Consider the following 15740-nt stretch of genomic DNA (forward strand, 5'->3'; position numbering starts at 1 on the left):
CCTTGCCTCATTGAGTATACACGGTTCTATAATTATGCTAATTAGCCCCGCCTCCACTCACTCGCACCAGCTCAGAGATCCACTCGTTGACGATCACACGTTGAGTTGATTGGTTACAAGGTAACAAGGTAACATAAGAAACACCAGCGATTTCAAACCAAGTTTTTGAGACTGTCTTTTGGTTCACTGCAGTTTTAAGGAGAAAATTCTCAGTAATGGTGTTGACTTATGAATTTGCACATGGTTTGTCTTAAAGCATATTAAAAACACCACATTGACATACAAACAACATTAAAAGCTTGATTTTCACCACAGGGGGACTTTAAAATGTATTAAACAGGTGTTACTGTATAAAAGTTGACAAACTTTGCATGCAGATTATTACTGCAGTTATTACTAAAGCTATAAACAAAATAATTTCTTGAAATAAAATTAAAATGAACTGAAATAAAATAAATAAATAAAATAAAATACTACAATAACTCTGATGCAGATCATCTCTGCGGCTATGTCTCAATTATGGGATGGATAAGTGCTGTGGTTGCTTAGCAACAGGAATGTAAAAATATTGAATGACCCATAGTGACCCATTTCAGCTACGGACTTGGAATATAACACTAACTCTTCTCAGGAAGAACAAATTTGCCTCTTTGACCGAAAAAAAAAAAAATCATATTCCGTATTCTCTGCTTTTTGGGTATTTGATAAACTCTTTTGCATATTTTCAAACTGATTTGCACAAATTTACATGCATGCCTGCTCATTGGACATAAATTGGATATTAATGAAATAAAGTGTAACCCACAGCTATTTTTAAAGTCATACTCTTATGCCAATTTGTTTTAAAACATCAGACTTTGTCAACTTTATTTGTCTGCTGGGCTTCAATGGGTTTTGTAAGTCAGGATAGAGCAGATGTATTAGTCTCTGTGTTGTCTTCTCATGGGTGTATCTCAGTAATCTCTCCTTTCTTCACTATATGGTTAACACGCCACAGCTCAATAGCTCACATTAACTTGAGCTATGATGTGATTATGGAGATGGAGATTGCATCATGCTAGAGATTAGTGTGCTCCTCTTCATAGATCAGGAACATTCTCAATAGCCGTCACACAGCATGATGTCTTCAGGCAAGCAAACATGTTAATGTGAGGAGAATCAGCGAGCCACACACGGGTCCAGAGGTTTTCTCTGACAGATTGCATTGATGCTCCACATACTTCAGAGTCACGAGATCTGCTGTAAGGACCCTTGTGAAAAAGAAGTACACTTAAGCATACCTTTAAAAAGAGTTCTTATTATGGAAAAATGTGAATGTAATGTTTTCAGACACTTAATTGCATGTTAATTGCAATTAAATGAAGATGTATTATTCTTTAAATTTATATTTAATGCACTTAGTTGAACTTTAAGTGCTGTTTTCAACCCACTTAAGTAGGACTTAAGTACATCTTTATGTATAACTACATTATTGTTTCCATTGTCTTTGAAATATGGCTAAAGTGTGCTGAAGATACTGACAAGCATTTATAGAAAACTGAAATATACTTTATTATAATTTTTATAAAAACTTGTCATGCATTTAAAATATCTGTAATTACTTGCAATTGAGTATCTAATATAGGTATATTAACCTTAAATGTAATATCAAGTATAAATTACTTTAAATATGCTTTAGTATGTGTCAACACATCAAAAATAAGAGTTAAGTTTAAGAAACATGAATATGGAAGCTTGTTTCCAGCATAGATAAAAACCTTTAAAAGATAATTGCAACTTTTTATCTCACACTTGCAAGTTTACATCTTGCAATTCTTACTTTATTTCTCTGAATTGTTAGATATAAAGTCAGAATTGCGAGATATAAACTCACAACTGCGAGAAAGACAGACTTTTTTTCCTCTGAATTGCGAGTTTATATCTCACAATTCTGACTATATAACACTCAATTGCGATTATATATATATGCGATAAATATCAAATATAAAAAACGTTATATCTCAGAATTGTGAGAGAGAAAAAAAGTCAGAAATTGTGAGAGGAAAAAGTCGCAATTACCTTTTTTATTTTTTATTCTGTGATCGAAACAAGCTTCCATACATTAAAGTGGACTCTGGCCTTTTATTTCATTAATATTATAATATCTGCAATCAATGATCTACAGTTCTTGTAAAAACAAAAACCCTAGTGAAAAATAAATATGCCAAAATGTTAATACATTTATTTTATGCCAAGTATACTACACATAGATTAACATATTTATGTACTTAATAGGCCTAGAAATGTTTTGTTTGGTATACAAAAAGTGGTATACTTAAAGTCTGCTAAATTGGAAAAACTAATGTTGTACTTAATATACTTTAGTTATCTGGAAATATAGTATAAATATTAGTATAAATAAAGTATATTTGGTTGTGCTAAAGTGGAACTATTGCAAGTATACTTCACGTACGCTTTAAATATTTTGCATTTAAAGACTGACTACATCATAGAGACTACTACAAGATACAGACTTGTAGACTTGATTGAAATCAGGTGTCATTGATTGTCCAACATGAGTGGTGACAGCTATCAGAACAGCGTTACCTCATCTAGCTTTCATTAGCGAGTGAAAGACGTGCCTGGGGTGATCTTGTTCCTCATGTGACCTCATGACACCCTTCCTCTCGTCATGTTGAGTGACCAGCTGTGTGAATGCTGTCCTGCTGAGTCTGTGTCCTCCCCTCTCTTCAACACGATGGTCTTACACACAGTGCCGTATTGAGATTCGAACCTTGCTAAGCTAGTGCGGTATTTGTCAATATTAAGCATTGTGTGTGATTATGTGGGTTTTGATGAATAAAATATTTCAGAAAGGACCTAAGAGTTGCACATATGTAGAAAGTGTTGTTTAACTCGTTTATTGTTTGCTGTTTTATTTACTAATGAATGTTTTTATCTGATCACAGTGACAAACGATTCTCTGCTTTGGGCTTTGGGGCAAGAATTCCACCTAATTATGAGGTAAAAATTATTTTCTTTTTGTATATTGTATATATCATGTGGTCCCTCGTGAAAAAGAAGTGCACTTAATTGTATTGATTGTGCACTTGTAGTGTACTTCAAATCTGGAAAGTATATTTTGAAAGAAAAAAAACCCTGTACTTTACAGACAATATAACATTAGTGTGCTTAAAGACAATATGCTTTCTTGACCATATAGGTTTATTTTACAATGTCCTTATACATGTTTAATGTACTTACTATAGTAATAACAGTATATTATGCATAATTACAAGAAACTAAATTACAAATACCGCTTGTTGAAAGTACACTTTCATACTTTAAAAAATAAATAAATTAATCATAGAAGTTAAATATATTTAAAAGATACTTAAATGTGAATTGAATATAATGTATTTTGGAGACTTAACTGCAATTAAATAAAAATGTATCATAGTCTAAATTATATTAAATGCTTACGAATGCTTTTTTAAAACACTTAAGTAGGACAAGTACATCTAAAAATGTAATTTCATAATTATTTTTGTATATTTGGTTAAAATGCTGAATACTGAAATAATTTATGGTAAACTAAAATATACTTTGATGTAATTTCTATGGAAACTTGTATGTCATGACTCATGTATTTAAATATATTTGTAATTCCACATATTTGTAATGATGATTTTGGGAACACTTTATTTTAAGGTGACGTAGTTACACATTACCACATGTAGTTACTATAGTAATAACAGTAAATTATACATAATTACAAGTAAATAACCCTAAACCAAAACCAAACCCTAACTCTATAGTAAGTACATATAGTTAAAGTCAGTACTTATTTAAGTACAAAGTGACTACAAAGACTTAAAATAAAGTGTAACCGCAAATTTTGTACATTTAAAATATAATTACTTTAATGTAATATAAAAGAACACTCTAGAAATACACTAAATAATCAAGTGCTTTACTTAGTCTTTAGTTTGTTAGTCAACGCATCAAAATAAGTGCACGTCTTCTTTAAAGCATGACAAAAGATGATTAAAACATAATGATTTAAAATGTTTTTAATTTGACATGATCAAAAGTGTAGCCTACTTAATTGTGTTAGGAAACATAGTCCATGGCCTTTCATTTCATTAATATTATATTATCTGCAAGTGCAGTTTTTGTTATTTCCTTGTAATTTTAAAATTTGAAGTACACTGCAAGTGCACATTCAATACAATTAAGTGCACTTCTTTTTCACAAGGTTGGTGTATAATTTGTAAGTGTGGAAGTACCATTATCAGTGTATAGGCCGCAGCCTTTATCTCACAAGTTGTAAGTCATAACCATTTTTATTTTAATTTTTATTTACAGACTCTCTCTCATGAAATACCAATCTTTAAAGCACAGAATAATATAAAATCAGAATAATAACAGCTTGTAAAGTCTTCCCCTTGTGTTGAAAGTAAACTATCACAGGATTTCATTTTATGGTCTGTTTGTTCAGGCAGATTACAGCCCACTACCTATGAGGTCTATTTCCTTTTCAAAGAAGTGTAACAATAACAGTTATAATCAGAATGTCGTTGTCAACAAAAGAAATTCAATTTCAATGAGATTTGTGCTAAGTACTAGAGGGGGTTCACAGTGGTTTTTGATTACAATAGAAAATCTGTAGGGAGGATGCTATTTTGTTTTAGCATCATCATCATCATCATCATCATCACCACCGTTGGGTTATTTCATGCATAGTGTTGCAGAAAGTTTTCTTCTTAGAAACATGCAAATAAGACCAACAAGCACTGCATGATTTATTGCTATCTTTTAACAGCAGAAAAACAGTTTTTAACCAGAAACCTGGTGTGTAAAAGCATGCCAAACAAGCTGAAGTTGAATAAACAAAACCTTTCTGTGTGTTTTTCTTCTCCAAACTACAGGTGTCTCATGACTTTGCCATCAATTTCAACCCGGAGGATGATGAATGTGAAGGTAAGAGTGACAGGCACTTTGTATGTTAGTGAGTATCTCATGGGAGCTGAACAGAGACACTCTGATGTGATGTGTCTGAAGCTATTGTCACAGTTATAGGAACAGTTCAGTCACAAATCCCCTCATTGACGTTTAAGACTTTCTTTCTTCTGTGGAACACAAAAGGAGAAATGTTGAGGAATGGCCATTCTTTTCAATAAGGCACTTTAAACATTTCATAAAAGTGATCCCATCTGACTTGTGCACGACTTTCTCCTGAATCCATCTGATGCCATCTTTGTGTGAGGAACAAGAAAATCTTCCCCTCTGCTGTCACCATCCATTCAAATATTACGTGCCTTTAAGGCTGAGTAAGTTTGATCTCAATGTTATAGTGACGCCGATGTGACGTGACCAATCGTCCTTGACATCAGACCTGCGTCATGCACCATACAATCATGGCATGGCAAATCCGTCAACAGGCATAAGTGTGAATGGAATTGCAGGACAATCTAGTTCAAAGGGTAACTCGCGCCAAATTGCAACCTAGGCTATTTTTGTTAATCTACCTGAGTCAAACATTCGAGTAAAAGCATAAATAGAATGGAAACGCCACTTTTAAGATTGATCGTATTTTTGTTTTCGGTCAAAATGCCTTTTGAATGGGAGTGCATGGGGCACTACAATGATAGCATCAAAATCGCTATTTTTTAAACACTAAGAAGGCTCGACACAACATGAAACTGTGCTTGAAGTATCACCAGGGGCTCTACACATCAACTCCAGCATTGACTACATTGTTAGTGTACACAAAGTTTACTAAAAAGAAAGGTTTTGTACGACTCACTTTATCAGTTAGTGTTTCCGGTGGCTGGAATTTTGTCAGTCAAAAGTAGTCGATCTCCGAATGCAACGTAATGAACTGACTCCATATGAGGAAATGTCATGAACTTGTAATTCCAATGAAAAGTATGATAACTTAGACACTTAGCGCATGGCAATTTATATGGAAACAAGCTTTAGGAGCTTTCCATCTTTACTCTCCTCATGTTACGTTGCATTCGGAGATCGACTTCCAGCCACCGGACACACTAACTGATAAAGTGAGTCGTACAAAACCTTTCTTTTTAGGAAACTTTGTGTACACAATGTAGTCAATCTTCAAGTTCATGTGATACTTCGAGCACAGTTTCATGTTGTGATGAGCCTTCTTAGTGTTTAAGAAATTAACAAAAAGAGCCTAGGTTAAATTTTTGGCGAGAGTTACCCTTTAAAGGTGAAGTATGTAGTTTTTGCAACACTAGTGGCAACTATCAGAATTGCAAAAATGTACGACCTTGCAAACACCCATTTCATGCCTCTCCCAACTCAAACATCACAAATACAGCTCCTATGGGTGCTTGTGAAGGCATGTCTCAACAGGTAAAATTAGGCTACTTCCAGTAAAAGTACATATAAGGAATGCTTTTAGCTGTGTTGCTATGTGCCATTAACATGTATTACATACTTCAACGTTAGGCTGCTAACTTTGTTTGGAAGCTGGTAGCTGGTTTCTAGTTAGTCTAAGCTAGTCATGGTAGATCTTGGTAGTCTTGGGCCAGCAACAAATCAGTTGGTCACACCAGCTCAAGGTGGTTAATCTGGTTTTTGGACCAACTAATGTCCAGCTGATGACTGGACTGAACCAATCCAATCTCACGGCAATTCGTGAGTTATTTTACGAGGTGGATAATTCGTACTAATGTCCTACCCCTGACCCCGTTCCCTAAACCTACCTATCACTGGGGTTTAGACAAATCGTGCGAAATCGTACGAATTAGCCACTTCATACTCACTCGTACGAATTGGTCGTGAGATAGTGTTGACTGAACCAGCTTCCATGTTCTTATAGCAGGGATTACACAATTTTAGACTGTTCCTCACACATACACTCTATAAAATGCTGGGCAGTTTCAACCCAATTTTGGGTCAAATATGGTCAAACCTGGTTCTACCAGACTCTCGTACATTTCATTTGTACAGAGAGTCTGGCCTCTCTTCATTGACAAGCATTAACTTCCTTGAAGGCGGGTACTCTAAACAACACAGTTAAAATTGATCGGAGAAAACCCAAGAATACACCGCAATCCCAGACCTAGTACTGAAGGAAAATGAAAACCGAGCGGAAGTACGTTGGAGGGTGGAGCCAGGCTATTCAAACCCAGCCGTTGGGTTATTTTTTTTCAATTACATTTTTAACCCAACGTTTGGGTTTGTCCATATTTGATCCAAAATTGGGTTGAAACAGCCCAGCATTTTTTAGAGTGTATATTTATAATGCTCATTAACAACTCAGACCCCTGTTACTTTCATAATATGGGAAAGAGAGTACATAATATTGCTCAGCATTTTTGCTTTTGTGTTTCACGGAAGAAGAAAAGACATACGGTTTTGGAACGACATGAGGTTGAGTAAGTAATAACCGAATTTTAATTTATGTGTGAAAAATTCCTTTAGCACTCAAAGAGAATGTGTGAAGACTGTGGGAAATTTTGGGCTTGCTTCAGTCCGTTCACATTTCTGCAAAAGATGAGGAGTTCCGACTCAGTCTGTCCACTGATTTGATCCCAAAATCTGTTGCGTTGGCTGCCAATACTTCAGCACTGCTCTCAGAAACCCGCAGAGGCAGAGAGAGAAATACAAATAAGCCTCCAGAACAGAAGTGATAGCCGTGTCCCCTCTCTCTCTGATCAGAGATCCAGGGGGTCGTGGAAGCCTACCAAAACTGCCTGCCCAAGATCCAGCTCTACGGTCCCACTAATGTGGCTCCCATCATCAACAGAATAGCTAAACTGGCAGCTGGGAAAGAACCCATCAAAGACGCTTCTGTGAGTATCTTTAAAGTGTCTGTTTATGGTACAGCACTGAAGGTGAAATGCAATAAAAATGAACACTGGAATCACTAAAGGAATCATGCAGTCAGGTAATGGTGAAAACACGGCCACGAAAGTGTTGCCATTGGCAATTTACATGGAAGTACTGTAAAATTATTGTAAAAAATTATTTTGCAAAGTTGTAGATAAAACAAAGATTACTAGACTACGATTGACAAGAAAATACCAGTCTCTCTACTTCAAAATGTCATGTTTCCTTCAATGCATTACTTGTCGAGTCGTAAACAACTGTGGAATTTGTTAGCAATTTCTGAGTGAATTTTCTACACCATTTTGTCCCCAGTGAGGCCGTTTAAAATGGTCAAAGTTTATTTTACTGCATCTGTCTGGATGCATGGCATGCATCTTCATTATTTGATGAATTACTAGTGCCATAATCACTCAAATGTACACAAACACCCTTTTAAAAATTAAATTACATTAACCACCAGCTTTCTATGGGCAGTAATTAAGGGTGTGGATAACACTTTATTTTACAGTGTCCTTGCTACACGTTGCATGTAGTGCTATATTAATATAAATAAAATACTATATATTGTGCATAATTGCATGCAACTAACCCTTAGCCAAACCATAATACTAATCCTAGTAAGTACATGTAGTTAAGTATTATTACTCCGTACTTAAATGTGTAATTACACTGTACACTGCGGTGAAGCTATTTCTGTATATTTATCTGCCTGTATCCATATTCTGATAAAACCATGTGTGGACAGGGTTTATACAGTAAACTAAATTTTAACTCTATTTTAGATGCAACTGTTTTTATTGCATATACATGCAACATGTCTACAAGCAGTCATTAGAGTATTAGTAGACTGTCTGCTTAATATCTGCTAACACTTATATTGATGCTCCTCCGACAGACATTGCATCCAGGTCGCATTCAGTCACCATTATGCATTTGGTCTAAAACACAACTGCTCTCATGTTTTGCCTCAGGACGGCAATTGCGAGTACATTTTTTTGTCATCTTCGCAGAACTGTGATATAAAGAGAGGACAAAATAACATCTTTAGCAACAGTGTGAAAGTGAATTGCACATAACAAGCACAATACCAGTATAAACATAGCTCTCTATGGGTGCAATATGCGTCACATGACTAAACATGCGTCATCGGTTTAGAATACCTCAGTTTTCACAGTCCACAAAGATTTTCAAATGTATCAACCGGGAGAGCGTTTTCAAAAAGCTCAATTTTCGCAGGATGACACCGCCATCTCAGTGTGGACAAAATGGAGAGAAAATGAGTTTTCAAATGAAAACATATTAGCGTGGACAAGGTCTTAGTCACACTGGCTTTACACACTCGCCATTGTGCTGAATATTAGATGGTCATTAAAAATACAACTTTATCCTTGTGCCTGTTGGGTAATCAATCTAACGAATATTTTTAGCTTATATATTATTTAATAATATAAGTTCATTAGCGTTCATTATTTGTGCCTTTCTAAATGAGGCATTTGGCTTCGAGTCCCTAGCAATTTAATTTAGTCATGATGGTTTCTACCCTTTCCAAATTTGCATTGAAAAGACTCCTTTCAATGAAAGGAATTAATTTCAAAGGAAGAAGTTAATTTTAAGTGATTCAAGGTAAATATTCACGATGAAATGTGCAGGTGAAAATCATTTAGTTTCTGGACTATAGGTGTTTTTTTTCCTCTGAAATGCAGCTCTAAAGTGGTTTAATGCATTTGCCTCTGACTGTTCTCCCCTTTATGTCAGTGGTTTATGCACATAACCTTAGAAATTTAGTCATGGTTCAAATAAAACCTTTTATAGCTGATTATCTTGAGGGCTGTTTTGGTAATTAACGCAGCTACAATCAATTTAGAATTAAATGAAGTCACTTAACATGGCATTGAATGGTCTCGGTTCAAATATTTGCCCTCAAGCGTAGCAATTTCCTATGCATTGCTCTATTGCATTGCTGTCTTCTACACACTATGTCCTTGTGATGATCTTCATCTATTATTAAACTTAGATCACCCCTTCTTCAAAAGTGATCGTTTTACAGTAAATGAGCTCAGTGAGATCAATGTTCAGAAACCAGGTCATTCATTCAAACTGTAAACTTTGCATGTTTAATGTTGGCCAGACCCCTGGGATGTTCAGGCCAGTAAATATTGCTAATTTTAGCCCAGTGACTGCCTATTTTAGAATGTGTCTAATATTCATTACTATCAAGGCATTTAAAGGAACAGTTCACCTATAAATTAAAATTCTGTTTTTATTTACTCGCCCTCATGTTTTTCTAACTCAACACAAAAGAAGAATTTGATAGATTTTTTTTTTTTTTGCACTGTTTGGGGGGCTTTTATGCTAAACAAATAGTTTTTTTTTGTTCCACTGAAAACATAATACAGGTTTAAAACAACATGGGGTTCAGTAAATAATGACAGAATTAAAAATGTTTAATTTTTCATTGAAATTAAGTGCTTAGTGGATGAGCTCCAGACATGTTTATAACAGTGCGTAGTAAAAATGAAACAAAATAGCTGATAACAACCCTTTTCTCTGCCAGCTATATCATATCCTGCTGATCCTCACAGACGGGGTGGTAACAGACATGGCCGATACACGGGAGGCCATTGTTCGGGCCTCATACCAGCCTATGTCCATCATCATAGTGGGAGTGGGAAACGCCGACTTCACGGACATGCAGATCCTCGATGGAGATGATGGAGTCCTGCGCTCACCCAAAGGGGAACCTGTCCTGAGAGACATCGTCCAGTTTGTGCCCTTCAGAGACTTTAAAACGGTCAGTTTGTGTCAGTCACTGGGAACTTGCAAATACTTGTTATTGTAGATCCTGTATCTCCTGTAGGTCTTGCATCTTAGAAAGAGGGTATCTGCGTATCTACAGAATTAAACTAAAAAAAAAAAAATCTTTAAAAAAAATTAAATGTGTAATATAATTTTTAAATGTTTGCAATGAAAAACCAAAACATATCAAGCTTAAAATCAAAAATCAAAATCAAGCACCATATCAAAAGTCTTTATGTTAAGTAATCAAGAATCAAGTTTCCACCTCAGAGTATATAAAGTTTTAAATAATAATCACACTGAGATACTGTACACTCACTGGCCACTATAATTTGCCTTCAGAACTGCTTTAATTCTTCGAGGCATAGATTCAACAAGCTGCTGGAAACATTCCTCATGGGAGATTTTGGTCCATGGTTACTTGATATCATATCATCACGCAGTTTCTGCAGATTTGTCGGCTGTAAATCCATGATGTGAATCTCTCGATCCAACACATCCTAAAGGTGCTCTATTAGATTGAGATCTGGTGAGTTTGGAGGCCATTTTAGTATAATGAACTCACTGTCTTGTTCAAGAAACTAGTTTGAGATGTTTTGAGCTTTGTGACAAGGCACGTAAGCAGCCATCAGATGATGGGAACACTGTGGTCATAAAGGGTCACTCTGACTTGGTCAGCCACAATACTGATGTGGGCTGAGGTGTTGAAAAGATACTCTATTGGTACTAAGAGGCCCAAAGTGTTGCAAGAAAATCTGCTCCACACCATTACAGCACCAGCAGCCTGAACCGTTGAGACACGGCAGGATGGATCCATGCTTTTATGTCGTTTATGCCAAATTCTGACCTGACCATCTGAATGTCGCAGCAAAAAATCAAGAATTATCAGACCAGGCAACGTATTTCCAATATGCTATTGTCCAGTTTTGGTGATCCCATGTGAAAGCATGCTTCCAGGTTTGACGTGTTGAGCATTCAGAGATGCTCTTCTGCTTCAAGGTTTGACATGTTGAGCGTTCAGAGATGCTCTTCTGTTTTAAGGTTTGAGATGTTGAGCGTTCAGAAATGCTCTTCTGCTTTAAGGTTTGATGTGTTGAATGTTCAGAAATGCTCTCCTGCTTCAAGGTTTGACATGTTGAGCGTTCAGAGATGCTCTTCTGCTTCCAGGTTTGACGTGTTGAGCGTTCAGAGATGCTCTTCTGCTTCCAGGTTTGACGTGTTGAGCGTTCAGAGATGCTCTTCTGCTTCCAGGTTTGACGTGTTGAGCGTTCAGAGATGCTCTTCTGCTTCCAGGTTTGACGTGTTGAGCGTTCAGAGATGCTCTTCTGCTTCCAGGTTTGACGTGTTGAGCGTTCAGAGATGCTCTTCTGCTTCCAGGTTTGACGTGTTGAGCGTTCAGAGATGCTCTTCTGCTTCCAGGTTTGACGTGTTGAGCGTTCAGAGATGCTCTTCTGCTTCCAGGTTTGACGTGTTGAGCGTTCAGAGATGCTCTTCTGCTTCCAGGTTTGACGTGTTGAGCGTTCAGAGATGCTCTTCTGCTTCCAGGTTTGACGTGTTGAGCGTTCAGAGATGCTCTTCTGCTTCCAGGTTTGACGTGTTGAGCGTTCAGAGATGCTCTTCTGCTTCCAGGTTTGACGTGTTGAGCGTTCAGAGATGCTCTTCTGCTTCAAGGTTTGACATGTTGAGTGTTCAGAGATGCTCTTCTGCTTCAAGGTTTGATATGTTGAGCGTTCAGAGATGCTCTTCTGCTTCAAGGTTTGACATGTTGAGCGTTCAGAGATGCTCTTCTTCTTCAAGGTTTGACGTGTTGAGCGTTCAGAGATGCAGTTTGAACTTCAGAAGATCATCTTGATCATGTCTACATGCCTAAATGCATTGAGTTGCTGCCATGTGATTGGCTGATTAGATATGTGCATTAATGAGCAGTTGAACAGGTGCATCTAAGAAAGTGGCCGGTGAAATTATATGTGCAAGTGTGAGATGTAATGTTGCATATTCTGATAAATAAACTCAAGATTAAACCATAAACCCTAAACCAAACCCTAATCCTAACCCTATAGTAAGTACATGTTGTTAATTAATATTACTCAGTAGCTTATTGTACAATTACACTGTAACAAGGACACCTTAAAATAAAGTGTAGTCGTATTTTGCAATATAACATGAACACAATTTTTGTATGTAAGTACATAGTAGTTAAAGAAACCTAATACGAAATGTGACCAATAAAATTATAGTACAATTTAATTCACTCTAATACTAAAACTAAAAGGAGCAACGGATGCCTTGCATGATGTGGTGCTTTGGTGAATGATGCAGGCAGCGAGGCGAACCAACATATGCCAGTGTTGCAGAAATATCTCTTAAAGCTCCACAGTTTTCTCCACAAGAGCGGTTTGTTCCCTCCTCGCATGTAAACACCCAGAAAAAAACAAAAAACAAAAAAAACAATAATTTTAGAGAAGCGAGGATTAAAAATGTGTAAATACTCTCAACAGCCTGCTGCTTGGCTCTCCACCAAACAATTCAAATCGCAATTTGTACTTTCCTCATCCCTTTGTTTGGACACAATTTACCATGAATGTGGTTGATTTGTTCTTTTTCACTATTGTTAATGTTTTTCCCTCTCACTGAGACCACTAAAAGTGTAACTTTTGCAGGCTTCACCAGCTGCACTGGCAAAGTGTGTCCTAGCGGAGGTGCCTAAACAGGTAGTGGAGTACTTCAGTCACAAGGCCATACCACCCATAAACCCAGTGATGAATTCAAACCCCAACTCCATCGCCAACACACCTGAATAACACTCAAACCTCCGGTCTAGCCCTCTACTCCTCAACGGTCCAGCAAAGAGAGTGAAAGCTGGGACAGGGCTGCTCTGCCACAAACACACAGTACATTGACTACATTTTGTTCATTCATAAGGTGTTTACACACGACTGGCGGTTTGGATCTTGGTGGCCGTTCTTACTCTTGACACCATGACTGCTCCCTCGGCATGCAAACCGGAGTACATTGAATTCCCATCAGCACCACAGGCCTTCTGATCCCCGCTGACTCTTTTCAACTGCACAAGGCCACTTCTGCGTTCTGCTGTTTTGTACGCCCTTCAGAGCTTTCCAAGACTTTGCTCTCACTGCCCGTGGGCTCCTTTCATTTCTGGACTCCTGGAGAACTGGAACAGAACTGGCCACAATCGTACAATGTAATGCATGTACATTGACTGAAAGAGTTCGCTTTGGTTGCGCTGGAAACATATGCATATTTCATAGCTAAAATCATGATCATTTTGATGTAAAGATAATGAGTGTGAGAATGGTCATCAACTGACTGGTCAGTCAGGTCAACGTTTAAATATTTTAGCGGCGGTGCTTTAATTAGCATGCACACAGCGCTGTTTGACTATTTGCACGGTGAAACCCAATTGGAAAACCTGTGTTTTCAAATCCATCGCCTTTAAAGTACCGGTGCAACAGCCATAGACATGCAGACATGCTGTTTTTTAAGCATCTTACGCCATGAGCATTCTTAAGATGCTACGTCAAGTAAAAAAATAATTGTTTTTCAGGATAATACCTTTTAAAAATGTATCTTGAGACCCTTGAAATCTGTTTCATTCCATTGTGTCTAGCTTGAATGCATCTGTTAGCATCCCATAACAAACACGTCTGATTGGTGAAAATGAAACCAGCCTAATTATACAGGACTTCTTTCAAATTATAATTGAACTAGTCGATAGGTTGCCTGAGAAAACGTTGAACAAGTTTTGTTCACATCCTTAGTCATCACATTCTGACAACAACTCTGCTCTTATTCAAGTGTACACTAATTCATATTTTTTCCCTGATTTAATGGTTTGTGGAAACATTGCCACAGCCACTGTGTCAATCATGAGAGAAGTGCATAAATCTCTGCTCTAATTAAAAAAGTGATGTATAATCTTTGTCCCATTAGTAGAACCAATCGGAACTGTTTCTTGAACACTCCCCCCTTCTGTTATTGGTGGGCCAAACAAATAGTCCCGCCCTAAACTCACTTCACCTATGAATGAAGTCTTCCCTTGTGAAAAAAATGCGTTTTATTGTATTGAATGTGCACTTGTAGTGTTCTTCAAATCTTAAAAGTATATTTAAAAAAAATATGATATAATATTAATGAAAAAAGGCCACTTAAGTGTACTTAAAGAGAGTCCACTTTTATGAATGTTTAAGTACACTTTTAAAAAGTACACTTTTAAAGTTTTATTTTAAAGAACTTTTTTAATTGAATCTTTTGTGCTTTTAAAAAGACACAATTTTGATGTGTTCACTAACATACTAAAGCACATGTAAAGCGCTTGATTCTAATTTGAACTGTTGCGTGTTTTGAAAAGTTACTTTTAAAGTTAATATATTTAGAATGTACTAAATTGCAACTTTATTACAAATATATCTATATATATGACATATATTACAGTATATTTTAATTGACTATAATTGAATAGTAATTCACTATACTATACAACAGAAGTAATTACGAAATTACATATAAAGATGTACTTAAGTCCATGGGTCCAAAAACTGTCTACTAATTGATTTTAATATAAATGAAAACTATAATACATTTTAATTTAATTGTAAATAAGATGTGAATAAGTGTCCTCAAACATTACATTAAAAAAAGTGTACCTATTTTTCTCAAGGGGAGCCACATTATGTGCGATAAAACAAAGCTTTGAAACACGTTAGCTGTTAAGCAAGTTTTCATTTGAAATGTTCAAAATGCAGGCTAAGCGAATATGAAAGTGACAAAAAATACACGTAAAGTGCTGTTTTCATTCATTATGTTTGGGTGCAGTGGTACTTACGCAGATGAAGCCACTGTTGGATTGACTGCTGTTCAGTGACACTGGCAGGTTGACTACGAACAATACCCATGTCTAATATGGATGGCTGTACAATTCAACAGTACATGTATGACCACAAATACTAACATTGTATACGTACAAACAAACAGCCCAGACAGCAACATAGTGTCGATTTTGTGATAAGCCGACACTATGTTGCTGTCTGGAAGGGATGGCTAATATATTTAAATATTACTCTATTCAGTATTGCCTAGCA

General features: G+C 36.5%; 1 protein-coding gene across 1 annotated transcript in view; it reads left to right on the plus strand.

Moving 5' to 3' along the window:
• The window catches only part of cpne7 (copine VII), a 51649-nt gene extending 36880 nt beyond the window's left edge, over positions 1 to 14769 (plus strand). The window contains exons 12-16 of the mRNA XM_079605487.1: positions 2949 to 3003; positions 4911 to 4962; positions 7675 to 7808; positions 10400 to 10636; positions 13302 to 14769. Of these exons, the coding sequence (XP_079461613.1) occupies positions 2949 to 3003; positions 4911 to 4962; positions 7675 to 7808; positions 10400 to 10636; positions 13302 to 13442 (619 nt within the window). The 3' untranslated portion in view covers positions 13443 to 14769. The remainder of the gene's footprint in view (positions 1 to 2948; positions 3004 to 4910; positions 4963 to 7674; positions 7809 to 10399; positions 10637 to 13301) is intronic.
• The last annotated feature ends 971 nt before the right edge of the window (positions 14770 to 15740 follow it).

This window comes from Phoxinus phoxinus (assembly GCF_949152265.1).
Source record: "Phoxinus phoxinus genome assembly, chromosome: 2".
Classification (NCBI taxonomy): domain Eukaryota; kingdom Metazoa; phylum Chordata; class Actinopteri; order Cypriniformes; family Leuciscidae; genus Phoxinus; species Phoxinus phoxinus.